The sequence below is a fragment of the Penicillium bovifimosum genome, assembly GCF_028826915.1.
Source record: "Penicillium bovifimosum strain IBT 22155 chromosome Unknown utg000006l_segment0_segment0, whole genome shotgun sequence".
Classification (NCBI taxonomy): Eukaryota; Fungi; Ascomycota; class Eurotiomycetes; order Eurotiales; family Aspergillaceae; genus Penicillium; species Penicillium bovifimosum.
The window spans coordinates 132,487-158,380 of record NW_026622715.1 but is presented as its reverse complement, the minus strand read 5'-3'; the positions used below and the strand labels follow the sequence as shown (position 1 = coordinate 158,380).

General features: G+C 52.4%; 10 protein-coding genes across 10 annotated transcripts; 8 read left to right on the top strand and 2 right to left on the bottom strand.

Annotated features, from left to right (window-relative positions):
* Window positions 1-517: 517 nt before the first annotated feature.
* Window positions 518-2,015, top strand: N7515_007688 (battenin family protein; the record flags this gene model as incomplete). The annotated part of the gene is made up of 3 exons (XM_056668432.1): window positions 518-662; window positions 721-1,456; window positions 1,505-2,015. The coding sequence occupies 3 exons, from the start codon at window positions 518-520 to the stop codon at window positions 2,013-2,015; spliced, it is 1,392 nt and encodes a 463-aa protein (XP_056518262.1).
* A 792-nt stretch (window positions 2,016-2,807) lies between these two features.
* On the top strand, window positions 2,808-4,829 carry N7515_007687 (putative lipase; the record flags this gene model as incomplete). The annotated part of the gene is made up of 1 exon (XM_056668431.1): window positions 2,808-4,829. One exon carries the CDS (start codon window positions 2,808-2,810, stop codon window positions 4,827-4,829), a length of 2,022 nt encoding a protein of 673 aa, XP_056518261.1.
* Window positions 4,830-5,032: 203 nt separating this feature from the next.
* N7515_007686 (putative MFS monocarboxylate transporter) lies at window positions 5,033-6,241 on the bottom strand (the record flags this gene model as incomplete). Its single annotated transcript, XM_056668430.1, has 1 exon — window positions 5,033-6,241. One exon carries the CDS (start codon window positions 6,239-6,241, stop codon window positions 5,033-5,035), a length of 1,209 nt encoding a protein of 402 aa, XP_056518260.1.
* Window positions 6,242-7,329: 1,088 nt separating this feature from the next.
* Window positions 7,330-8,113, top strand: N7515_007685 (putative 2-haloalkanoic acid dehalogenase; the record flags this gene model as incomplete). Its single annotated transcript, XM_056668429.1, has 2 exons — window positions 7,330-7,931; window positions 7,984-8,113. 2 exons carry the CDS (start codon window positions 7,330-7,332, stop codon window positions 8,111-8,113), a joined length of 732 nt encoding a protein of 243 aa, XP_056518259.1.
* Window positions 8,114-8,491: 378 nt separating this feature from the next.
* Window positions 8,492-9,071, top strand: N7515_007684 (uncharacterized protein; the record flags this gene model as incomplete). Its single annotated transcript, XM_056668428.1, is given in 3 exon segments — window positions 8,492-8,682; window positions 8,762-8,843; window positions 8,862-9,071. 3 exon segments carry the CDS (start codon window positions 8,492-8,494, stop codon window positions 9,069-9,071), a joined length of 483 nt encoding a protein of 160 aa, XP_056518258.1.
* A 747-nt stretch (window positions 9,072-9,818) lies between these two features.
* On the top strand, window positions 9,819-10,055 carry N7515_007683 (Major intrinsic protein; the record flags this gene model as incomplete). Its single annotated transcript, XM_056668427.1, has 1 exon — window positions 9,819-10,055. One exon carries the CDS (start codon window positions 9,819-9,821, stop codon window positions 10,053-10,055), a length of 237 nt encoding a protein of 78 aa, XP_056518257.1.
* Window positions 10,056-11,211: 1,156 nt separating this feature from the next.
* Window positions 11,212-15,033, top strand: N7515_007682 (uncharacterized protein; the record flags this gene model as incomplete). The annotated part of the gene is made up of 3 exons (XM_056668426.1): window positions 11,212-11,584; window positions 12,030-13,965; window positions 14,019-15,033. The coding sequence occupies 3 exons, from the start codon at window positions 11,212-11,214 to the stop codon at window positions 15,031-15,033; spliced, it is 3,324 nt and encodes a 1,107-aa protein (XP_056518256.1).
* A 1,032-nt stretch (window positions 15,034-16,065) lies between these two features.
* N7515_007681 (carnitine O-acetyltransferase CAT2) lies at window positions 16,066-18,236 on the top strand (the record flags this gene model as incomplete). The annotated part of the gene is made up of 5 exons (XM_056668425.1): window positions 16,066-16,146; window positions 16,232-16,280; window positions 16,371-17,657; window positions 17,708-18,032; window positions 18,104-18,236. 5 exons carry the CDS (start codon window positions 16,066-16,068, stop codon window positions 18,234-18,236), a joined length of 1,875 nt encoding a protein of 624 aa, XP_056518255.1.
* A 1,674-nt stretch (window positions 18,237-19,910) lies between these two features.
* On the bottom strand, window positions 19,911-21,033 carry N7515_007680 (uncharacterized protein; the record flags this gene model as incomplete). Its single annotated transcript, XM_056668424.1, has 3 exons — window positions 19,911-20,044; window positions 20,152-20,548; window positions 20,617-21,033. The coding sequence occupies 3 exons, from the start codon at window positions 21,031-21,033 to the stop codon at window positions 19,911-19,913; spliced, it is 948 nt and encodes a 315-aa protein (XP_056518254.1).
* A 2,349-nt stretch (window positions 21,034-23,382) lies between these two features.
* On the top strand, window positions 23,383-25,269 carry N7515_007679 (uncharacterized protein; the record flags this gene model as incomplete). Its single annotated transcript, XM_056668423.1, has 3 exons — window positions 23,383-24,805; window positions 24,863-24,907; window positions 24,965-25,269. 3 exons carry the CDS (start codon window positions 23,383-23,385, stop codon window positions 25,267-25,269), a joined length of 1,773 nt encoding a protein of 590 aa, XP_056518253.1.
* Window positions 25,270-25,894: the final 625 nt, after the last annotated feature.

Here is a 25,894-nt window from a genome sequence, read left to right as displayed (position 1 = left end):
GCAAAACTTCGGATATGCTGGATTTGGGTTATGTTCTTCATTTTATCTTTACCTACGTGTTGGATTCTTTTTCTTTTTGCTTTTCTTTCTCTTTATTTTTATTCAAAAGTCAATTCATATCATCATCGCGTGAAACATAGAGACCCAGTAAACAAACTATCGTAGGCTATATGTAAAGCTCTCCGACTCAACGGCAGGAATATTCACTGTCGGATTGTAAGGAGAAAGTAGTCGGTGACTTGAAGGGGGCTCCTGATATAACGCGTCCATGGTTACCAGTCCCTAAATAGGTCTAGTTTATGTGGGTCCTTTAGGGCTGACACCTTCAAGGAAGGCGGTGGATCATGTGAAGATAAGGACTCAGGAGTCGTCACTCTTCGTGCTAGATTGAAGAGAGATTGCTTCAGGTCTCTATTTTGGTGTCCCCTGAATCTCCATTTCCGATGACAATGGAGCAGAAGCTAGTGTCTTATATTCCTTCGCTATAGCTCCCTTTCCACCGTATCGCAATATCCAAATGCCTTCTCCGGCGTCCGACGAGGATGCCACAACGCTTTCCTCCCAAGAGCAACATGCATCCTTCTGGATTCGTTTCAGCACCCGCGTCGGTGACGCCTTTAGCGGTGCAGATCCCCGAGTCTGCATTGCCTTTTGGCTCTTCGGTGCGCATCCCCAAGCAACCCAGCTGACCGGCTGAAACTAAACATCCGCTTTCGATAGGCCTTATCAACAACGTCCTATATGTGATTCTCCTCTCCGCGGCCGTAGATCTCGTTGGACCCGACGTACCCAAGGGAGTTGTTCTCTTAGCAGATGTGGTCCCCTCATTCGCGACCAAGCTCATCGCCCCATACTTCATCCACCTGGTCCCGTATTGGATGCGCACTGTCATCTTCGTCTTCTTATCGGCCGTGGGCATGCTGGTCGTGGCCATGAGCCCAGCTTATATCGACGGGGGATCGATTGCTTCCAAACTCGCCGGCATAATTTTGGCTAGCTTTTCCTGCGGTGGTGGCGAGTTGAGTTTCATGGGTCTCACGCATTTCTATGGCTCCTTTAGTCTGGCAGCGTGGGGTAGTGGTACTGGCGCCGCGGGACTGGTCGGAGCGGGTGCGTATGCTCTGGCGACCTCGGCGATGGGATTCTCCGTCCGTACTACGCTGCTATTCTCGGCTTGTCTACCAGCCATCATGCTTGCAAGCTTCTTCGTCGTGCTGCCAAGATCTCCCCTCAGATCTGCTGAAGTCGGTGCTGATAGGTATCGGGTCATTGAGGGTGGGGAGCAGGTGGAGGAAGATGAGATGGAAGATGGTAATAGCGGAGAGGATGAGGGGCTTTTGGGATCGTCGCGCGGTGCATCCGATGTCCACAAGCCTGTCCACATCAACGAGGGAGGTAACTGGCAAGACCAGGTGCGATTGAATCTACGTCGCGTCGGGAGGTTGTTCATTCCTTTGTAAGTATCGGACTCTTTCTCTTGCATATATGAGCTAACCCATATTAGCATGGTCCCGATGTTACTGGTCTACATTGCCGAGTATGTGATCAACCAAGGCGTGGCTCCGACCCTACTATTCCCACTAGAGCAGTCTCCGTTTAAGCACTTCCGCTCGTTTTATCCCACCTACAGCGCCATTTACCAGATCGGCGTGTTCATTTCCCGCTCCTCGACTCCGTTCTTCCGCATTCACAACCTGTACCTGCCGTCGCTCCTGCAGGTGGTCAACCTTGTGGTGTTATCTCTCCATGCTATATTTGACTTCATTCCCAGTGTGTGGCTGGTCTTCATCATTATTTTCTGGGAAGGTCTCCTTGGCGGAGTGGTATATGTCAATACCTTTGCCGAGATTTCTGATCGAGTACCGCAAGAGGACCGTGAATTTTCACTTGGGGCGACTACCGTCAGTGATTCAGCTGGAATCTGCATTGCGGGCTTCCTCAGCATGTGGTGGGAGGTCTGGTTGTGCAACTGGCAAGTTGGACATGGGCGGGATTATTGTCGCCAACGGACATAGCTTCCAATGTTAGACTAGCGAGACCTTGAGATACTTTTGTTTGAAGTCATAGACGCCTGTATATAACTTCTAACACAGGATGAAACAATTACCCTTGTAAAAATGTCTCGTGGTAGTCTCGTGAGCGGTCAGCTGATGTCGTCATTAGCATGTGAAGGTGGGCCCCTTTTTGACATGTGATTCACCTTCATTACAGCTCTCTCCCAATGATGAGCCCGCATTAGTCGATTGCTCTCGCTAAGTGCTGGGGAATGCTTGCAGGATGTCGTCTAAGCCATGGGCTTGTCTGAAATGGGACTTCTCTTTGTCCCTGGTGTTGGGTTCTGTTGACCACCATTCTTTGGATTCAACCTGCATTCTGGTTTTGGGCTTCACATAGACTACACCATACAGGCTGGAACTGGCTAGACTTAGCCCTAACTTTGGGAAATGATAGGTATGGAAACAGCCTAAACTCCGCATAATGCATCACCAGGCTAATGCATACATAGACCACGTCTTGGGGAGACCTTCAACTCGCTTCCGCAAGATCCAAGTCTTTGCAGTCGTTTCTTTTTGGTCGATATACTTATTAAGGTATACATTCCCCCTAGCCCATGTCCACCTCAGCAGCTCTAACCCCCTGAAAACAGAGCAGATAGACATGGCCCACCGCTCATTCGTTCCCTCTCATCCCGTCTCACGGGAAAATTAACAACATGGCAGACAACAGTCATAATATTCCTCTGGCTATACCTCAGTCGCAACTTCGCCAAGATAGTTGGCCTCGAATGCCCTGAGCCATTAGCAAACATGTACTCGCGCTCCTTCTTCCGAGCAACATGGATCACAACCGGTCTGGATGCCGGATTCTGGACTGCAATGAACATCAAGCCGAAATGGCTGCGCGATATCGCATCCCTAGTCTTCACGGTTTACTACCTGATCGCCGCAGAGCAGGCCGATGAGAAGGTCCGTCGAGTCCGGGCTACCCTGACTCTGGAGCATCTGCGTGTATCGTGGAATAAAGCTACAAGTCCGTACTTGTGGACACTGGCGAAACTGCTCCGTCCGCGAATGACCCGGTTCCCGGCAAGAGCGCTTAGGATTCCTCGTCCGCATCAGTCGGTTCATACGGAGCCGGTCAATGCGTGGTTGTATTTTGATGGCCCGTTGACGGCTCTGAAGGACCAATGTCTTGTCGTGCTGGATGTTCCTGGTGGTGGGTTTGTGGCTATGAGCCCGAGGAACTCGGAGGATAAGTTGCTGTCTTGGGCTGGGCAGTTGAAGGTTCCTATCATCAGTATCGATTACAAGAAAGCGCCCGAATATGCTTATCCATATGCGTTGCATGAATGCTATGATGTCTACCACAGCATTATTGCTACAAATGGCCGTTGCATGGGTCTAAGTGGTAAGACCCGTCCGCGGATTTTTGTCACAGGCGAAAGCGCCGGTGGGAACTTGGCTGTCGGGATGACTTTGATGGTGTTACAGTCGGCGATGTCTCAGGGATGGCGTGGAGAAGATGTGCTTCCGCCTCCCGATGGCCTGGTTTTGGGATACCCTGCATTGAACATGAAGGTGGAAAGCTGGATGAGCGATGAACAAATGTCGTTGATTCAGGACAAAAGCTCTCGTCAAACGAACCGCAGTGTTCTGCAACGGAAGCAGGATCAATACCGTAAACTCACGCCTTACACATCCCCTGGTCGGTCGGTCGAGGACCTGACTGCCATATCACCGGAGAAGAACGAAGACGAGGAAACCGACGTGGCGACGGAAACAGCCAGAACCTTGAAAAAGGAACTAGAAAAGAGCAAAGTTGTAGTGCCCAAGGCTGTTCAAGCAGACGAAGTCCAACCAATCAAAACCAGACTCGCCGTCTCGTCCATGATCACCTATGTCCACGACCGCATCCTTACACCTGAAATGACCCGTGCAATGATCATCTTGTACATCGGTCCACACCAACGTCCAGACTTCAATACAGACTTTTTCCTATCTCCAGTTCTGGCCCCGGATGCTCTGCTCGCCCGATTCCCGAAAACATACATCATGACCGGAGAACGAGACCCACTGGTCGATGACACGGTTATCTTTGCCGGCCGACTCCGTCAAGCAAAGCTGCATCAGTTCCGTGAGCGACAGGACTTGGGCTTGGAGAGGTCTAACCGCCCTTTCAATGAGAGGAACCACGTGGAGATCTCCTTGATCCCCGGTGTTTCACATGGCTTCATGCAGATGGCTGGCTTCTTTCCCGAGGCCTGGAAATACATCCATCGCAGTGCGGACTGGCTCGAGACTCTGTTTGATAGCATCAAGGGGGACGATGCTGATCTGCTTCGTCTGCACCAAACGGATTCTTCGTTTAAACGGTCTGACGGACCTGCAGATGGTCAAGCAAATTCATCCCGCGAGCGCAATCACCACCGCGGCTTGACGGGTGAGTCTTCGGGTGATGACGATAGACCGTTAGAAATGAGCATGAGCAAGATAAGTGATGAATTGGCGAAGCCAGAACGCCGCACACGTCGTCGGAGGTCGAGATCTTCTTTTGCTTCTTCGCGGGTCGCTGGGATTACCTCTTTGAGTGATGATCGGAATGCAAAGGAGGATTTCATTGCTAAGCTTCAACACTTGGAGAGGGCAGGTCGTGGGGACCGGTTCTATCCTGATGAGACGAATAGTGCGCCTGAAAGCCCTGTATCCCGGCCGAGGGGGAGGAGCATTTCGTCTCTCGATAGTGGGGAGGATTTGCTGGATCGCAGGATGAATGGGCTTGCTGGGGGGTTGATGGGGATTGGTGAAGGGGCGCAAACTCCTGGGACTTGAGGGACTCGGATAGGACATAGACTTATGAAGAATGATTGAGCGTGCTTGATTGGAGATAAAGATTTTATTAGAGAATCCTAGATTGTTCATATGGGGATAATAACTTGAGAAGAGATTTCTATACTTATTTCGAGTGCAGTGCTAATGTACAGCCCAGTGCCAAACATGACATGGGGAATTTTCTCATGACCTGACCTCCAGGATCACATCAACCACTTCCTTCTTCGCCCCTGCGCACTATCGAATGTGAGCATCGCCTCTAGTCGCGCCCACACCACCGCCAACGTAGCAACAACAAGTAGAACCCCAACCATTACACTGGTATTTTCATAGTTGCGCGGGCTGGCAACCTTCTGACCATGACCGCGAATCAGTGCGCCTGCAACCGGTGTTCCAAGTAGCGTCGCAAACCCTCGCACCATGTACAGGAAACCGTTGACACTGACGAAGTTCTGTACACCGAATGCCTCCACCAGACTCGTGGGGAAGAGTGCGACATATGCGGAGGCGAATATGCCATAGAGAATCGTAAACGCGATGAAGAGATTGCTGCCGGTAGATTGTGTAGAGGATAAACACGAAGGAAGCCACAATGCGACAACGGATATGGCGGAAATAAGAGTCGTCAGAACTAGCGTGTTCAACCTGCCCATTCTATCCGCTGCGTGTCCGATAACCACCTTCCCAAGCGCATTCGCCGCATTGGAGATGGCAATGAAGTTCGCAGACGAAGTCTGCGAGTAGCCCAAAGTACGAGCAAAAGACGCAAAGAAAAACACTGGCGTGTAGTACGCAGCTGACTGCAGCGCTGCGCCTAGCGCATGAGCAACGAACTTGCGGCTTCGCACGACTCGCCAGTCTACCAGCGGAAGACGGAAGAAGCTCGGTGACCTCGAGGCCGCGGCGTTTTCGGCTTGGATGCGGGCGATCTGGCTCTCCGGCCAACACAGGAATGTGCCGGAACCGCAGATGAGAATGAAAGAGATCCCGGCAGTGATGCGGAGCGTGGTGCGGAATCCCACTGCTTCGATTAGATACCTGAATGCAAGCGGCCAGGCTACGCCGCCTACTCCGGTTCCTGCGAGGATGATTCCCATCGCTAGGCCGCGGTGCAGGGTGAACCAGGTCGGTGCGACGGTTACGGAGGGCATGTAGGTTAGACACGTGGCGATGCCGAGGAGAATGCCTTGGGTTAGGATGAATTGCCATAGGGATTGGCTGAAGCTTGCGAGGACGAGGGCAGTTGAGTAGAGTACTCCGCTAGCCCAGATTACGTAGCGGGGGTGGTATTGTTTTGTCCAGCCTGTTGAGAAGGGGGCGCCGATGGTCATTAGGGCGATGCAGAGAGTGCCGATTAAGTCGATTTGGGCTGGGGTTGCGCCGGTAAAGGGAGTGTTTGGTTGCTTTGACATTGAGTCGTAGAGCTCTTGAAAGACTCCGAATGCGAAGTTTATACCACATCCTGTGAAGACGAGGGTTGTGGAGGCGATAACTATGATGGTAGGTTGTCTGTAGCTGTGTTAATCGCTAGTCTTGTGTTGGTTTAGCGCGGTACTTGCAAGCGTTTGAGGAGAGGGCTAGGACTAGGAGTGGCTTGTTCGATCTCCATGGAAGAGAGAGAATCCATGGTATTTTATACTAAGAGGAGACTGAGGAGTGAACAATTAATCGTCACCTTGGCAGATTGGCCAAGCTTTTGTATTGGGCGCCGCCGCGCCAGACCCGGTTTGACCCTTTCCGCCGTCTGAGTCAGGGCGGGGTGTGGGGGGTGGGTTTAGGGCTGGCCCGAGGGTCACTGTAACATTAAGGGTGAAATCGGGACGTTTTGATAGGGTCGAAAGGCGGAGAGAAGAGAGGCAGATGAAATGAATCTGAGGGAAAGAGAGCAAGTCCGCAGAATCCGCAGGAATAGAATAAAAGAGGAAAGAACAAAGAAGAGAAACAAACTCTAAACTCTTAGGAAGGTGCGAGTGCGTTTCCCATCTCGTTCAGGCAGAAACTCAGAACTCTCGCTGGGTTCTAGGTTTCTGCGGTACCCGGGTACTGCGCATAGTTGAACTATATCTACCTCTTACTCTTTCTGGACACATCCAGAGCAGAGAAGCGTCAATAGTTGTGGCGATTCTTATGAACTTCTCTGATTAGATTGACTGCAGAAGGCATCTCCTCTGTATAGGAGCTATCATAGATGACAGAAACCCACAGACTAATCTCTCCATGGCCCATGCAATCAGCATTTGTCACCAGAGCGGGGTATTACGATGATCCTCGATCCATCTTTGAGTCAGATATGGGCCAGATCGTAGGTCGACCACCGGATAGCTATGGGCCAAGACCTAAGAATCAAGGAATGCTCCAATGCTCCACTCATTGGATCACTGGAGTACACAGTATTTATCTGCTTGAGCTCACCCCTGTTACCTTCAATCAAGCATAACTTATAGTCAAAACAAAACTACAAGCAAGTACCACAAGCCAAGACAATCCACCACACACAATCATGTCCTCTAAGCATGTCGTCTTCGACATAGTCGGCACCCTCGTCTCCTACGACCGCATCTTCGATGCCATCGAGACCCGCCTCGGAGATCGACTGCGCGCAGAAGGAATTAAGCCTCGTCTGCTAGGCTATACATGGACAGAGTCCGCTGAGCGCGAGTATACAAATCTGAGCCTTGCCAGGAGCTACGTCCCCTTCGGTCAAGTCTTCCGCGCTCTATTCTACCGCATGTTATGGTCAGCCGGTATTGAGGAGCCGCGTACCTTCGCTTCTCCCGAGGACCTGGAATACATCATGGAAGAATACAATTCCTTGGAACTCCGTCCTGGTGCCGCGGAGTGTGTGCAGAAGCTGCGTGATGCGGGCTTTACCTTCTGGGGATTCACGGCGTCGGATGTCAAGACTGTGGCGGGATATTTCGAGAAGGCGGGGGTGCAGATGCCGGTGGAGAACTTGCTTTCTTGTGATGACGCCGGCGTTGGTAAGCCCGATTTGGGGTCTTATAAGCCCTTGTTGGAGAAGTTGAGATCTGAGAGTGGTGGAAAGACACCTTGGTTTGCGGCGGCGCATATGTGGGATGTGTCTGCGGCGAGAAAGGCAGGGTATGTGTTGGTTATATGAATTGGTGACTTTTTTCGCTGACGTTTTGACAAGATTCAAAGGCGCTTGGTGCGGTGTGTGGGAGAAGGAGCCTCTGACGGAACTGTTTGGGGAGATGGATGTTCTGGATGATACTTTGGTAGGAATGGCGGATAAGATTATAGCTCACCAGGCTTCGTCTTGATATGGAATTCCATAGGTAGACCGCATGTTGCAGCTTTACTTCCATCAATTGGTGTTGGGGCTAGTAAATATTGCGGGCCGAAGCCTGGAGACACTTCTGACATTTGAAGTACTGACGAAGGAACATTAAGCCGGACTGAATGTCTGTGTAGCAATGATACAATTGAATGCCCGTCAATGATAGTTCCCTAAGCCAAGAGATGCGCATGTGAGGCCTCCGACGATCACTCAAATGCAATCGCCAATCCTGATTGCGTGCTTCACGCAATTTGCTGCACAATTGCGCGATATGATCTCGGACCAGCCATGAGTTTATAAACCATGCCCTTTGCACTGGTAGACTCTAGACTTTTGAGACCTGAGCCTTCTACAGCTCGTCATGGAGATCTCCAAGGAGGTGGATTTGGAGTCTCACCCCCGACTAGAACACGATCCTTGGCTTCTCGACGACCATCCCCTTCGATCATACCCGACAGAATGCATCCCGGGCTTGTCGACTTATCTCGATGAATCACTCGGGAGGCGGAGAGCCATTCTGTTCCTCGTTGCATGTCTCATTCTCGCAGCGCTGTGAGTTTGTTGCCATATCAGCTTTCCACACAGTATAAGCCCACTCTGACATTCTTCCGTCTCCAGAGCCGTATTCCAGTGTCTCTCGCTTGTTCTCCGTGACCATCAAGAATGCGCTTTCTCATGAGACCACAAACCCACACCAACCCAGAACAGCGCTTGTACGTTTCTTATACTAGAACCGTGACCGGATGCGCTATGGCGGGGAGTCCTGGATGCGAAGGCGTCTGAACAGCTATTTGAATGCACGATGGCAAGCTGCAGATCGGATACGCGTTATGCGTACCGGGCCGGAGACGTTCCTGCAGCGACTTGGTCTCGACGAGAGTGGAACCGACCGGGTCCTTCCGATCTGGGCAGCTTCCAGCTCAGTCGCACTTTCCTTTTGATGTCGCCAAGACTTACACACTTAGATAGGTACACAAAGTCTGCCTATCAAGGTTCTGTGCATGTTTCAGCAGTGGCCTGCCGCCTCCCGTGATGTGTGGATGTGGAGTGCATTTCTCCCAATCTGTACGCACATTGCAGTCTGGCGGGCTATAACCATCTAAGAACATAGTCGTGGATCGAAAAACAAATCGGGCTAATTTGCCCTAGAATTGAGACTTCATAGATCCTAATCATCCTATTTTGGTCTCGATAAATCCCAATGAAAACCTAACAAGAGCTGCCGGATGATGTAGACCTACATCCGCTTGAGGCTGGGCACTGGGTCTGGCAACTATGATGGTTTCTATTTGTGGTGGTCTTACTCTGGTCGTTACCATGATTCTGTGGTTTTCCCGTGGTTTCTCGAAGCTTTTGCTGCTTGTGACTATCAGACGGTTGAGTCCGAGCAACAGGTAAGAGAAGGAGCAAGCATGGCAGGAGAACATGGAACGGAGCTCTTCTGCGCAGCTCTTCTAGGTTCTTCCCTTCTCCAGTTCTGTTACCTTAGTAATTAGTTCGCAGCGCAGGAAAAAATATCTCTTCGCTCTTTTTTCCTTTTGGCTTGTAACGCTGCTCAGTTTGTGGTCTCCTCATCGCCGCTCTTACTGCCTATGGAATCTACTACGAAATCGCCCGGAATTCTGGGTGAACCCAGGCCTTTATCCAGCCAGCGGCGTTACTAACATAGTGAGAAATTCACGTGAATTATGGTTCAGTTCGATAACGGCGTCTTCAACGAGTTCATCGGCATCGCGTTTTTGACTGCCACGATTCTGGCTCTCGGCGATGACCAGAATGCTCCACCCGGCGCTGGCATGAACACGCTGATTATCGGCTTAATCATTGTGTGCCAGAGTACCGAGTATGTGCTTTGCGTATCAACCCGGAGCGGCGTTCAACCCGAGCCGCGACTTCGGTCCTCGGCTTGCGCTTTTCGCCATTGATTTTCCCACCAATCTATTCAGGGACATACTGGTTCTATGAATCTTGGGCGGGCGGGTGTTTTGAGTGGTGGTTTCACGGTCACCGGCACTTTTCTCTCGACTTCTTTATCTTCACTGGCGGTGAGTCTCCTGTCAACTATATACCCGCTGGAGCACACCCAGCGTGCTTTGGCCAAGAGTGGAATGAGGTGAAGATGTCGACTTTGTCTGAAGTAAAGTCGATGTTTCACGGTCTAGAATTGAATTTTCGATGACGTCTGAGCGTCACTGGTCTTGTTTAGTCTTGCCTATACACTCTACTCAAGGCCGAGGTAAGCAGAGCTATTACGTGAGAATGGACGGATGAAGAAGATTAGTTAGCCTATGGCTCAGCAATTAAGATTTAAGACAGAAATAAGCAACTTAGTGAACTCACTCGAAGCTAGACAGAGTCAATCTATAGTCATTTCCTACAGGGACCCCCTCGTTGGCACATGTCCTGCATATGCATATTGCCAAACAGGCCTAAGACCTCCATCCTTGTACACAAGGAACAGGTCGCACAAGCCACAACCTTTAGAGCGTGTCTTTCAATTTGAGAGAGCGAAAATACCAGGTTTACAATACAACCCTTACTATCTCACTTCCTTTTCTTACATTCTGTACATTCTGTACATGTGCTAACTATATAGCTGACTACTGTAACTAGCTGCATGCAGTGGATATTATCCTGCTGTACTCCGTACGTCCATCCCCCCCATCCCCCCCGCATGCAAGATATTGTCTTGGCCCTGCCCCATCGCGCTAAAGAAGACACCGTCATCACTCACCGTTTTTTCTCTCCCTCGCCTCCCAGCAACCAAGTTCAGAGAGGGAAAAGGATAAAGAGAATATACAAATTTAGTTCCTCGAGATAGTGGGACCTCGATTGTTGATATTTCCACCTAACCGCTGCCCTATTCTGCACGTTCCCATTGCCGCTGTCTCGTGAGCGCTATCTCCGGGAGTATCGCGCGATCAGCCGCTGATCCTGCGCCTGAGCTCTGGCCTTGTTTCTTTTCTTTTCTTCCGGTGCATATGTGCCACCGCCATTCCGTTCACCTGTCCCTACTCTTTTCCCGTCTCATCTCAATTTTTCCCTAATTGCTGCCCAACGATTTTCTGAAATTCGGCGACCATGGACTACCGACGGCTACAACATTCATATCCGCCGCGGCCCTCGCCGTTGGGGACCTCGCAAGAAACTCATACCGACCAGCTCCGTCAATTCGCCGCACCTCACGAGTCTCGTGGTAGAATCGAATCCGATAAGCCTCGCCCATACCCTTCTCCCGCTTCAAATTCAACTTCCTCTCCGTCGCAGCTCTACCAATCTACGATTCCGCGGACGTCGCAGGCTTCTCTTCGGGAAGATGCTCCCAGCGCATACTTTCCGCCGAGGAACGGCCATACACAAGTACACCGTCGGCACGGGAGTCTCGAGACGAGGAATAATGAACAGACACATCGCAGGAACAATTCACAGCCTCAGAATGTTCGATATCGCGAAGGTAGGCAGTCTCTCTTGCATTTTTTTCGTGTTTACTTTCCCTCGCGTGGTCTGGTTCCGGTGCCCCAGATTGCAAATTCCAAGGATCGGACTTGTGCCGTGGTTGGCCGCCTCCACTTTGTTGCGGTTGTTTTTCCACTGGTGCATACGACCATGGGAAGAATTGTATCTGAGAGTAATTCATCCGATTGCTCAAGGTTACGCGACTGACTAAGTCTCCCTCACACCCCCTCTCTTCCCTTGCTGCTACACCCTGCCCCTGATGGATTTTCCCCGGTGGCGCAGATCGACTGGACGACAGCTCGGGAGCGCTAGTCCAGGTCAGGACTAGCGTGACCAGAGGAGCCCCTGCCTCTTTGGGCTAGCGTGTGAGCTTTCCGGAGTCACGGGTTCTTCTCGATCTGGCCCTTGCTTTCCCTTCTGAACCGTTGCTCACTCATTCACAGGGCTTTTTGGTGCTTCAGTGATGAATCATACACCCTCACAACACGAACCAGCGCGTCGTACTTCCCAAGGCAGCAGTGGGAGTTCTGGCCTTGCTGGTAAGCACCCGACCTTTGCGCCCGAGAGCCCCGTGCAACCCGTCCCGTCGCGATACATTGATTTCGAGACTCCATCCGATCGGGACATGCATGGTCATCTTGGAATTTACTCGCTGTACGAACACTGGCTAACACTATCTTATGTGCTAGGTGCGAACGAACAAGCAACACCTCCCGCGTTCGGGAATCGCCAAATGCCACCCCCATCCCCTCCACATTCATATTCCTCGCGAGCTCAATCAACCCACGCGCCGGGAGCCTCACTCATGTCGCGTGATGTCCCCAGCAGTCAGGCACACCGGCCGGGCAGCAGCATGTCCATATCCGCCATGCTAGGCTCGGAGCCGGACCGGCCTGCGCGAGAACCTGCACGGGAATCAGCGCCATTCTTCTCGCGACCGCCTACATTAGCGATGTTGGGTAATGCACCCCCATCATCATCATCCTCCGCCATGTCCCCGCCCACGGCTCCGACAAGACCCTCATCGCTCGAGAATTCCATCTTCCGGCGTTCACATACACCCGAAAAGTCATTCTCCAAGCCTGGAGGTGCGCGTGCGTACCGGTCGGGGTCGGGCGGAGGTTCGAGTCTCCTGGGCGCAGAGCAATCAGTATTCGGCGGCTTGACGCGGTCGGCACTCTCGCAGTATCCGGAGAAGCCGCACTCCACGCATCCTTCGCCTCGAATGTCCACGGCAGAGCCACCGTACAACGAGCCTCGTCGCTTGAGTCTCAACGGACCGATCGCTCGACCCAATAGTCAACCACCCCATGCAGATACACCTACACGGGCCCCCGGCTATAGTCCGATCTCTCAACCGGGCGGGGGTGTCGCAGATCGCCCCTTCGATTCTGGCCCTCGGCTTGCATCTGGGTCGTACGGAAGTCATGATCCACAGCATGGTCGGTTTGGAAACATCTTTGGTGAGCGCCGATCGGATGAAGCCGCCCAGCGGGATCGAGAGCGTGCCCAGACTCACGGACCCGATGCCAAATTGGGCCAGCCAGGATCGTATCGCTATGGCTCCCATTACGGTGAACGCGACCCGCTCGAACGTCATCAGAGTGCCTCTACATGGGACCACGGTCGATCTCACCCTCCATCGCCGGAGAGCAAGCGCTTCCTGGTGCCCGAGCACGGGTCTGGCTTCGGGTTTGGGGCCATTCAGAGCTACACTAAATCACTGGGGTCGCAGCCCGGTGGCAGTAGACAGCCCCAGATCTCTCTGCAGGCTCGGAACAATCAACCCACACCTCCACCCCACGATCCATACCTGAGACAACAAGCGCAGCCTCACCGGTCGGGCTCCACCCCTGCTATCACGGCATCGACCGCTGCCGCATCTTCTAGTCTAGCAGCCCTGGCTGATGAGGGACGACGCAAAGGAAGCGACGAGCTGCTCCATCACCGCAGCCTTCTGGCCGTTGGTGCAGATGGGAAACGCGGCGGTCGTGCATCGCCCCTTCCTCAGGCTGTACAGGGTGCCCAAGCCCCGTTCATTGGCCCTGCTGGGGAGCCAGCGATCAAGAATGACCTGGGGCGAGTGTTCTCCGGTATTGGAAGTGGTGTTGGTGGCGTGACCGCGGCCACTGGTGGCAGCGGACACTCTACCCCTCTAGGCGCTAGTCCTTTCAAACGCGATAGCCTCACAGGTCGCTCGATGAATGGAGACGCGGTTGATGAGGCGTCTAAGATTGGTCGACCTTCCTCTGCGGCAGGCAGACGGTCGGGAAAGTCGCGAGAGCAGGAACAGATGGAAATTGAGGCCAACGACCCGCGAGGCGTACTATCGGCACGCAATGCACGTCGCTCCCGGCATTCTCACCACCATCATCATCAGTATGTTCTACCTGCCGTCTATAGTTCGTTTTATCCAGCTAACTCTATTCCAGCCACCATCATCACCGCCACAAAGCAGATGAAGACGCGGCCGCTCTGGCCTCCCTCCACCGCTCTTCGGGCTTCTTCCGTCGAGCATCCCCAGCGGATCCCTCTCTAGGGCATCATCACCACCAACATCACCATCACCATCACCACCACGTTCCTCGACCGGGCCCCATTCCAGTTTCATCCCCCGTTCGCGAAGCTCGTATTACCGTGAATCTGGAGCCGCTGTTGTCAAGCGTCGCCCATCTTCCTCGACATCATCTTGGCTCGACGCTCTACGCTCCTCGGATCGGTGTCCCCACTGCCAAGTCTTCCGTGGAAAGCTCCAAGTTCGGATACACCACAAGTCCCCAGCCTCTCCCGCGGTTCGAAAATCGGGAAAATTGCACGTTCACTATTCGAGTTCCACGATTCCGCATCGATCAATCACATCGAGAGGAAATCTGTGCGCGGCGCGCCCTTTGGGGCACCGGTGTTTACACCGATGACTCTGATCCCGTCGCCGCGGCCATCCACTCTGGCTTTATTCGCGGCGCGTGGGGCGAGGGTGTCGACGAGTCCATGCTCGACCTCGAGATTAAAGATACCTACCAACACGCACCGCCACCCGAGCCGTCTACCGACGGCAAGGCTAGCTCTTCGGCCAAGGGCCCACGGCTTCCTCCGATACCCCCGGCCGACAAGGACTTGCACATCACCCTGTTGATTCTTCCGCGAGTGGCCCAGTATGATAGCACTCTCTTATTCGGTGTGAAGTCCCGCAAATGGGATGGCCGCCACGATGGCATGAGCTTCAAGGTCCATGCCGTTGACTGGGTGGACGAGGGCGTTGGCCGCGGGGAAGAGCGCAGCGGCGAGGCCCGTCGCAAACGTCTCCGCACGCTTATGCAAACTGGTCGCATCTGCACAGGGCCTGCCATGGCTAAGATGGATGAACTCCGCCGCAGCGGGGTGCAAGTGCCCCGACCTATCGATGGCCAGGCGCAGGACCAGCCAGCTGCCGTGCAGCCAGTCTCCTAATCCTGCCTGTCATAATCTTGACGGAGACGAGCATATCCTGATCTAGATGGCCTGGTATTGGCTCTGAATGACTTTTCTGACTTTTCTTTCCTGTTCTCTATCTCCTTTTGTTTTTGTTTTTTTTCCCCGTGAATCTACGTTTATTTAGGGCGGCGTTGGATGGCCTTTCTGTTCATTTCTTCAACCGGTGATATCTCTCCATTTGGATTCGTCTGTTTTTATTCGTGGACGGGTCAACGGGAACGGATGAAAGGGAAGGGGCGTGGGCTTTGATTCATATTTCATATTTCATAGTCATATACATAATCTAACTCTACTTGTTTCGTCTAAGTGATGTATGTATACGGGTATGTTCTACGGAGTACTGTCTACAGTTCTTCTCCTCGGCCCGTGTCCTCGTGGATGCCGCCGACCAGATATGCACTAGCCTCTCCCCGCATTCCAAGGTTGCGACAGCCAGGGATCGCCCGGAGAACCGGAGTAAAGCGAAGTAAATAACCAGTAGATGAGTATAGGTACATGTTAGCTACAATGTTATACTTGTCTCTATTCGCGGCAATAACAACATATATTGCATCTCCTAAATGACATAGTTATGCACATCTCCTTGTGACCGTGGAGATCAAGTGCATCATCGAAAATGGACCGAGGCTCAGAATTGTGGGCCTTGTCTTGGTATTTCGGTATCATACACGGAATACCAGCCGAGTTCACGATGTTCACAAGGAAGAAAAGATGGAAGAGATCAATTAACAATGAACATATATTATAGCTCCATAGACGATATTGTCATCTTCTTCCATACTATCCTCACCGTGTAAAGTCAGCTGCACTGAACTGAAGTTATTGAAGTTTCGAAGGTTCTCCGGCCGTTTCCACGGTTCAACAGCCTTCCCGTACCGTGTTTACGGACTTCCCCGCCAGCCGAGGCTGTCCGTCTTTCTTCTTAACGACTCTCCTTAGCTATTCAATCCAACCTCTTCTCTCTTCTTATACCCATATTCACCCTATCTCTCCTTATACACCAGAGGCATGTTCACTGCTTCTGCTCGAGGCCGTCTTTCCACCCTCTCAAGGCAACGGCTACCTACTAACTCTCTCCTCGCCCGCTCGGTAAGTTGTCTCGGACCGACCCTGCTACACAAAGCCGCCAAAAGTCGCCTTGAACCGCCAGAATCAGTCATTGACTCGTGTACAGACGCCTCTCACAATGGCTCCCCGACGAGCAGCATCTTCAGTTCCTGAGGGTGAGTTTCCACACACATCCGGCGCGTGGCGAGCTATCCCTTGTTCAACCGCGCCGCAAACCCGGAATCAGACTCGCTGACCACAAGTAGGATACAAGGAGGATCTCTCCAAGGGCAACATGCTCCGTTTCGAAGATTCTCTCCCTAGACTCCCCGTTCCTCCCCTGGAAGAGACCGGCCGTCGGTACCTGAAGTCCGTGCATGCCGTCGTCTCCGAGTCCGAGTATCAGCGCACCAAGAGCGCTGTCGAGGAATTCATCCGCCCCGGTGGTCAGGGTGAGTCCCTGCAGAAGCGTCTGTTGGCTCGCGCTGCCGATCCTAAGATCAAAAACTGGCTCTCCGAGTGGTGGAACCAGGCCGCTTACCTCGGCTACCGCGACCCCGTCATCCCCTACGTCTCCTACTTCTACTCCTACCGGGATGACCGCGAGCGTCGCAACCCCGCCCAGCGTGCTGCCGCTATTACCACTGCTGCGCTCGAGTTCAAGGCCAAGGTTGATGATGGTTCTTTGGAGCCCGAGTACCTCCGCAAGGAGCCCCAGGCCATGAGCTCGTACCAGTACATGTTCAACTGCTGCCGTATCCCCGCCGAGGGCCAGGATTTTCCCCGCAAGTACTCTGCCGCCGAGAACCAGCACATCGTCGTTGTGCGCAAGAACCAGTTCTTCAAGGTTCCCTACGTCGTCGACGGTCAGCAGCTCAATGTCTCCGAGTTGGAGAAGCAGTTCCAGCGCATCATCGACACCGCACAGCCCGCACCTCCGGTTGGCGTTCTGACCGTTGCCGACCGTGACCACTGGGCTGCTGCCCGCAAGACCCTCGTTGAGTTCGACCCCGCCAACGAGGTCGCTCTCCAGGAAATTGAGTCTGCTGGTTTCGTGATCTGCCTGGACGATGCCCGCCCGGTTACTCTCGCCGAGCGCTGCAAGCAGTTCTGGCACGGTGACGGCTCCAACCGCTGGTTCGACAAGCCCCTGCAGTTCATCGTCAACGACAACGGCACCGCCGGTTTCAACGGTGAGCACAGCATGATGGACGGCACCCCCACCCACCGTCTCAACGACCACGTCAACAACCTCATCTTCAACAAGAAGATCGATCTCTCTGCCAAGACCGTGCGCTCCCAGCTCGCGGACCCCAAGCCCATCACATTCAAGCTGAACGATGCCGCCAACGACGCCATCGACTATGCGGCCCAGTACCACCGCAAGCAGATCGGCTCCCACGAGCTCGTCGTCCAGGCTTACCAGGGCTACGGCAAGGGTCTCATCAAGAAGTTCAAGTGCAGCCCCGACGCCTTCGTCCAGATGACGATCCAGCTGGCCTACTACAAGATGTACGGCAAGAACCGTCCCACCTACGAGTCCGCCTCGACCCGTAAGTACGCCGAAGGCCGCACAGAGACCACCCGCTCCGTCTCCGACGAGAGCGTCGCCTTCTGCAAGGCTCACCAGGACCACAACACCCCCGCGAGGAGGTCGTCAAGCTGTTCCGCGCCGCCCTCGCCCAGCACACCAAGTACACCCAGGAGGCTAGCTCTGGCCATGGTGTCGACCGTCACCTGTTCGGTCTGAAGAAGCTCCTCCAGCCCGGCGAGCCGCTGCCTGCCATCTACGAGGATCCCGCTTTCGCTTACTCCAGCTCTTGGTATCTCTCCACCTCCCAGCTGAGCTCCGAGTACTTCAACGGATACGGATGGAGTCAGGTTATTGACGATGGATTTGGAATTGCCTACATGATTAACGAGAACAGGTAAGCTTACTTTTTTTTCTCTCTTGGTTTTTTTTTTTTTTTTTCAAATTGCACCTGCTAACATCTCCCAGTCTCAACTTCAACATCGTCTGCAAGCGCATCGGCGCCGAGCGCATGAGCTACTACCTCAGCGAGGCTGCCACTGAGCTCCGCGATCTGCTTATGCCCGATCTCGCTGCCCAGCCCGAGAAGCCCAAGCTGTAGATGTGTCTTGCATATACCCAGTTCTATGTTTTGGTTGGTGCTTTTCCACTTGCTCCAGCGTTTGATAGATAAATATCTTTGTTTTTCGATCTGGGATGTTCTGTATCTACATTATACTGTAATTGTATACAACTTGATCTATCATGATTTCTGTGTTTTCCTTTTCTGATTTATCTCATTCCATTGCTCGTGTAGAGTTAGGTGGTAAGAGGTTTCATCATCTTCACTGCTAGTAGTAATCTCTTGGTCCATTCCAGCCTATGTTTGAGGAAAGGAACGGAATAACTTGTCGAAGGCGCGGATCAACCCCTTTGTTCCAGCTTCTTGACTCTTCCACCAGGACCTCGTTTCCTTTCTCCTCCAAGCCAGCCGCCTGCCCTAGGCAGTTTGCATTGGCCCCGATTGGGCAAGGATGGCGTTGCGCAAGCCCATGCAAAACCAAAACACGCCGTAGACGACTTGGTATATCCAATGAGGGAGCGGAGGATGAGGAAGAGGACCCAGGTGATCTTTCATGGCCCATGGGGTTGGATTGTGTGGAGGAAGATAGGCACTTGCAATTGGTTCAAGGCAGACAGGTTGACAAGGAGTACTGTGGTAGTTATACTGCATAGTTTGTGTGGGAATTCGGGGAAGACTCGTAGGTGTTTGGCAGAACTAGATTGTGAGAAGGCCCTGGTCTTCTCTGACCGGTGCTTCTTACTTTTGGTGAACCAGCCATCTCTTCGCCTCTTTCATTATTTATCCATCCCACAGGTCGGGGAAGGACAGGCAGCTGACGGGGCCTCTCCCCACATCTTTCTTAAGAACGAGTTGCTCTCTATGGACGCACTTATCTGTACATAATACCATAGCTTAGCACGTCCCCATACCCCATGGGAGGTCACGGAGACGGGAGCTTCGCTCCCGTCTCCCCAGGACGTTAAATATAACACCAACAACAAGCCTCTTTCATTATCGCGCTTCCTGTACTCCGTACAACTAACTTTTACTGACCATAGTTAGGTAGTTGAGGGCTAGGGCACACCCTCGCGCGATCTAAGCCGACCTCGGCTGGGTAGAAGCCAGGTGAACGTGTGCTTTGGAAGGCCGTTGTTCGGAGTACATGTGATTCCTTTACGGCCGAGGAATTGGTGACTTCAAGAATATCAAATTGGTCAGGTAGTCACTCGGTCAGGTAGCAATGAATGAGTAACAGCCATGTTATTGCCTGGAGAGTGCGCAAGAAGATCGGGAAACCCATGTCGATATTCCAGGTTTGAAGACAAGGCTTTGTTTGACACTTCCTGTCCATAATTGTAGCTACTTGGAACCTCTAGACATTAATGACACCAACAGCCCCTGCCGCACATTCTGAGTTCTTATAGTAAGGCATGCTGGCCATAATGACAGCTCAGCCGGGGGTCGGTCAATCAGCCCTCACCACAGGATTCAACCAGAAAAAAAAAGAGTCAACGATCTTTTGCCAATCTCCAGGCGCCAAGGTGATAAAATTGCGCGGCGTGCTTTACGTGGGGCTGAGGGGTTTTTCTGTCATTCTCTGTCATGGTCTCGCATGGATGGGAAAGAGGATTGAAAAGCTGGAGATCCAAATTATTGCTTGATGTGTCAATCATTGTTGTGTCGGGGTCATTTCAATGGGCCAAGACTGGCCAAGCCTTCCGTATCGGCTTTTCAGTCTTTGCCGTCTCGCGGCAAGCCCACGGCAGGCGGGTCCGCAGTTTCGGTCCCCGCTTGCCCGGATGCCGTGCCCGAAGCAGTTGCGGAAGCCGCGCTTTGCGCTGTCGTGAGTTCTCCGATTTGCCTTTCTGCAGATGAGGTTAGTATGCGCGGTTGAACGGTTCCCCACTTTCGGGGTGGGGTTACTCCGCACAGTCACCAGGGGCTGCAGACGCTAAGAAAGAGTTTTTCTTACCTAGTTCCCGAATACGCTGCCGAAGAAGTGTGTTTTCTCGGCTTAGCGAGCTAGCTTCGGCTTGGTAAAATGCGCTTTCGTCCCGGCTGCCGCGCCGAGAGGCACTATCCCGCAACCCCGGGAATGGCTCCACGCCCTCCGATCCACGTGAGTCTAGTGGCCGCAAATTCGGGGATACTGTGTAGCTCGGAGGTCGTGAGTTTCGTCGGGCTGACAAGGACGAGGAGAGCGATGATCCGTTGCCCGCTGGCGCAGCCGGAGGCACAGATGGGAAGACTGCCGACCGTTCCGATGCTGGGGTTGTATCGTCGATGGCACCTGTTGACTGCGGGTTTTGTTGCTGCTGGTATTGATTTAACTGTGCCTGTTGACTACGGATCATCTGTAAGAGACGGTTCTACAATCCATCAAGTTGAGTTGGTCAGCTTGCTATATCTGTGTTCCCACGAACGGTCATCCACTCACCACTTGTGCTTCCTGTTCTTGCTCCAGCTCTTGATGTAGTTCTCCCAGCGATGGTGCGCGCTGGTGATGGGGATCTGCTGTTGCGAAGACGGGGCTTCCACCGTGGCTGGATGGACTGGCGGTGCGGAACGCATGCCCAATAGAGCCGCGGTGGTCTGTAGCCGAGAACTCGCTGTTGGGTACCCAGCCAGTGTTTGGCACATCGCTCGCATTAAGGTTCAGACCTGCGTTAGATCGACGTCGGTCAGATATCGAAAGTCGGCCAATGCTCGAGCCGGGAGAGGGCCGTGGTGAGCCGGTGTTCGTGTTCACGGGCGTCGGACCGGTTCCACTAGGAGCGGGCATATTGCGTTGCGCGACGGAGGAAGAGATAGAGGACGAACGAGATAAGGGCAGAGAGTTCAGATCTGGTGACATCTGAGAGCAGGAACTGCGGAGATGTCAAAGACTATGGTCATTGAAGAAGCTCCAGCCTAAAACGGACAAGCTGGAGTCGCCAGAATCAGATGACTCAGCAACTTATTTGCGGGGTCTGATCACGTGAAAGACACCGTTTGTGGATCGCCAGGCTCCCAACGTGATCGGATCTTTTCCGTTCGCATCGAGAAATCTCTCGGGGACAAATGCATCTTGACTGGAATGAGCATTTCACGATAACATCTGTCACACGGTCACACCCCTGCAAAGTCCTCGCTCTAGATTATTGATTATTAGCGCTGGCTATTTACTCCCCGAGTGGCTGAGTCTTATTCAATGCAAGGTTCTGTTGTCGGTGCATATGAGATTCTTCCAGAACATGGAATCGACTTGAAGTACCCAAGGTCGCATGATTGATTCCAGCAACAAATCACCTCCCTTCAGCTGGTTACTCTACACCGGTATCTCCGGGTGGCGCGCCGCCACATACATGTACGCGTTTGAGTCGGCTAGGGCCGTCCAAGGTACATCTACTGTATCTGCTACGCAAATTCTGGCTAGTATATCGATGTTGTTGTATTGTATGCCCCCCCCGCCAAGATCTGCAAATGGTCGCGTGGCGCTTGACATACGGTTTTGTCGATCCCCCGGGATATGACCATGTGCAGGAATGCACAGTACGATAAGGTCAAAGGTCGCATCTCCAGTTGAAGTCCCAAGGGAGTGAAACATTTGTGGTTGCTTCCGGACAACGGAGATAAGCGGTCCACTAACTAGGGGTAATGTGACGCGATGAACCAGAGGTTAACCAAACTTTCTTTTTGGTCTCTTTCCCCGACAGGCAGCGGGTGTGAGCGGTGACCTGGACAGTTGTCGAAGTTTCTTTGGAACAGAGTGTAAAGATTCCAGGGGCGTGTCCTGCAAGGGATTAGATAGATAGGAGTTTGGAAGTTTATCTGCTTCATCCGATTCAACGTGGCATTCTGGTCCGAAAAAATACCGAAGGGTAAGGCTGTCGCAGATCAAAAGGATTCAGGACAATCAGTAATTATCTGTGGGGAAAGAAAAAAATTGAAAGGAAAAAAGGTATGAACCGGTAAGGTAAGCATACCCCGAGGGTCAAAACAAGAGTTGTGGCCCCGTCCGCGATGACGATCTCCTGAACGCCACGCCCGTAATGAACCACGCCATCGGCGATATTAGCGCCCTTTAGCCGCACTACAGTACCTGCCCAGCGCCCACAATCTTCGCCTTTGGTTGATGCTTTGACGTCACAATCGACCAAGAGAGGCAAGTCCCTGGGCGATCTTGGAAATGTCTCGTTCTCACAGTCGAGTCTGTTAGCAGAATCCATCATAAGGCGTTTTGTATGTGCAGCCACTTTTCAGCCCCCGTTCGCCTCATTCAATTGTTTACATGGGGAACCATGCGGGTTGGGGTACGGTAATTTTTCCCGACTCCTTGCTGCGCGGGGCGCCATATGGAACTGACATTCGGATCGTCTCTATGTGGTATATCGATCGTACACTGTGATGTAGACTTAATGTTACATGTACGGAGTACTAGTTACTCAGTAAATTCGACATGAAGTCTAACGGATCCGACCCGGACATTCCGATCGGCCCAGAGCGGCCAATTCGGTACCCGGGGAAGGGCCCTGAGGGACTGGAGAGGGCCGGGGAAAATACCGCAGAATTTCTCCCAAGGGTGGGTCTTGTTTTTACCCCAATGCGTGGGAGGGTTCCTCATCCGGTGCCCTGGAGGGAAAAAGCACCCAAACTCAAAGCGTTGAGGGTTTTTCTTTTTACCCCTTTAATTCGCATATTCCTTATACGATGTCGGATCATCCAAAGGAAAGTCTGGAGAATTGGAAGAAAAAATTTAACCAAAAAGTAAAAAAGTAAAAAAGTAAAAGTGGGTATGGGGCATCGGCATCCCGCCATGGAAGGAGCCCTGGAAGTATGGGGTGGAGTAACAGAACCGTAAAGTACAAAGAGTACAATGTAATACGCTCTATTTATCACGAAAATCGACCTTTTATTATGAATTGGTTTGTAATAATCTTGCAAAAACAGTAGGAGCGGAAATCCTGGGACTGGTACTGACCCTAAACCATCTTGGGTGGTCCTTCCAATCCTGCATTTGGCAGTTGCGCTTTTTCCGTCACCGTTTTCATACTTAATCCTTTGCTTTTTCTCTTTTTCGTCTCTTCTTCTCATCTCGTTTCTTTCCCTTCGTTGATTCCTACACATACTCTTCGTCCCTCAGCTCCTGGGGGTTTCTTTCATCACTGCTGGTATCGATACCAGTTTGCCTCTACTACACACACAATTTCCACAACCCTCAACAATGGCGATCAACGCCGAAAAGCCCGGGGCGAGGGATACCGTGCTGGCAGCAGAAGCTGCCCACGCCCAAGCCGTTGTCAATGCGGCTACCGAAAAATTGGAGGGAGATGATCAGATGGAGGAGGCTTCTCCATTGGAGTCCCCCTCGGAGGAACTCGTCCTTTCAGAGGATATGTGTTATGACCAGTTAGGGTATTCGTTCAGCGAAAAGAAAAAGTGGACGATCATCATGGTCATTTTCCTTGTTCAAACCTCGATGAATTTTAATACGTCGCTCTATTCGAACGCCATCCCCGGTATCTCGGAAGAGTTCAATGTATCCGCGCAAGCTGCGCGTTGCGGAGCCATGATATTCCTGGTTTTGTACGCTTTTGGGTGTGAGCTTTGGGCTCCATGGAGTGAGGAGCTGGGTCGCAAGCCCATTCTACAGGCATCTCTGTTCTTCGTCAACGTTTTCCAACTCCCCGTGGCTCTGGCGCCCAACTTCGCATCCATCATGGTCGGTCGTGCCCTCGGTGGTCTGTCATCCGCTGGTGGCTCCGTCACCCTGGGAATGATCGCCGATTTGTGGGAGCCCGATTGCCAACAATATGCCGTCGCCGCCGTCGTCTTCTCGTCAGTTGGTGGATCTGTGCTCGGTCCGGTGGTTGGAGGCTTCGTTGAGGCTTTCCTACCATGGCGCTGGAACATCTGGATCCAGCTGATCTTCGGTGGTTTCGTGCAAGTCGCCCATCTTTTGTTTGTGCCGGAGACCAGAACCACCGTGATGATGGATCGCATCGCAAAGAAGATGCGCAAGTCTGGCGAAAACCCCAATGTTCGCGGTCCGACCGAGGGCTTGTCTTTCCGCCAGCGGTTCCCTCCACGCGAGATCATGAGTACCTGGATCCGTCCCTTCAAGATGTTTTTGACTGAGCCGATTGTCTTGACACTTTCTCTACTGAGTGGTTTCAGTGATGCCCTCATTTTCATGTTCATCCAGTCGCTCTCGCTCGTGTATAGCCAGTGGGGCTTCAACACTTGGGAGAAGGGATTGGCGTTCATTCCAATTCTGGTCGGCTACATCCTCGCTTGGTTCTCATTTTTCCCGGTGATCAAGCGCAACATCCAAGAGCGCAAGGACAACCCGGAAAGTGAACGGGCTCAATACGAGTCCCGTCTGTGGTGGTTGCTCTACACCGCTCCCTGCCTCCCAATCGGTTTGATTGGATTTGCCTGGACTAGCTTGCCGCAGTGTCACTGGATTGGTACCATGATCTTTGCCGCCATTATTGGTATTGCTAATTATGCCATCTACATGGCCACCATTGACTACATGATCTGTGCCTACGGACCGTACTCTGCTTCCGCCACTGGTGGTAATGGATGGGCGCGAGACTTCCTTGCCGGTGTGCTCACTATTCCAGCAACACCATTCTTCACCAGTAAGTTATTTCGCTCAATAAAACCTCGCGTATCATTTTACTGACCAATTTTGACAGACATCGGTGGAGAATTCCACCTCGAGTACGCCTCCACGATTCTCTGTATGTCCATCCTGTTCTGCGCTTCTACTCGAGCCATTGGTCTAACATTTTCCTTAGTCTGCATTTCGCTACCTCTGGTCGTTGCGGTCTACATCATCTACTGGAAGGGTCCCACTTTGCGCAAGCGTTCGCCATTTGCCCAGCAGCTCGAAGACGCACGTGCACAAATGCACAATGAGGGTCTACGCGGATCCAAGATCCCTCAGGCATCTCGCGCAAGTTCCTATGCACGTTCCCAACAGGACCTCAGGATTCGTCCCACGCTCGGCAGCCGAGGCAACTCGCGGGCCAACTCTCGGGCCAACTCTCAGGCGAATTCCCGTGCCAACTCTCGCCGGAATAGTCTGAACGCTAACGTTTGATGCTCCTTGTTTTTGGTCTCCGCTGTGAAGACCCAAACTTCGTCAGCGGAGTGAATTCTCTTTACATGTTTTACAATGGGATTTTGCTGTGAAGAGGAATGGCCGTGAATTCTTAATAAATCGTCTTATTGAGTAAATAATCATGAAGGTAGTTACTGTGTATTTCATTTTCTCCGTCAAGTAATGATCTGCAGAGAGACTGCGTAGATAGATGTTGGGGAGCATGATATCCGCAATGGTCTCGACTCCTATGTAAAGTGCACTACTCGTACATTATGGGGTATTTGGTCAGTCTCGATACCCCGGACACGATAAGACAAGGTGGCAGTGTTCCTGGGGATCTGGGGTTGTCTATATCTGCTTCCAGTCACTGCCCGTCAGTGAAGCCGATGACAACTGATTTGACAATGAAAGCCGAATGCATTACCCGCTTTTGGTATTGTCTGTTGACACCCTCTTCTAGGTCTCAGGCTTAGGTAGGATCGAGGGCTTATGGCTGAGGTCTGGCGTCTGGTTCGGAAGTAACCCTGAAGACCGGGAGATGTGAATGCCACTGAAGCTAGGACCCGATCTCAAGTGTAGTTCGATTTCACTTGCCTGTATACCTCCGTTCCGCCTTGGGCTG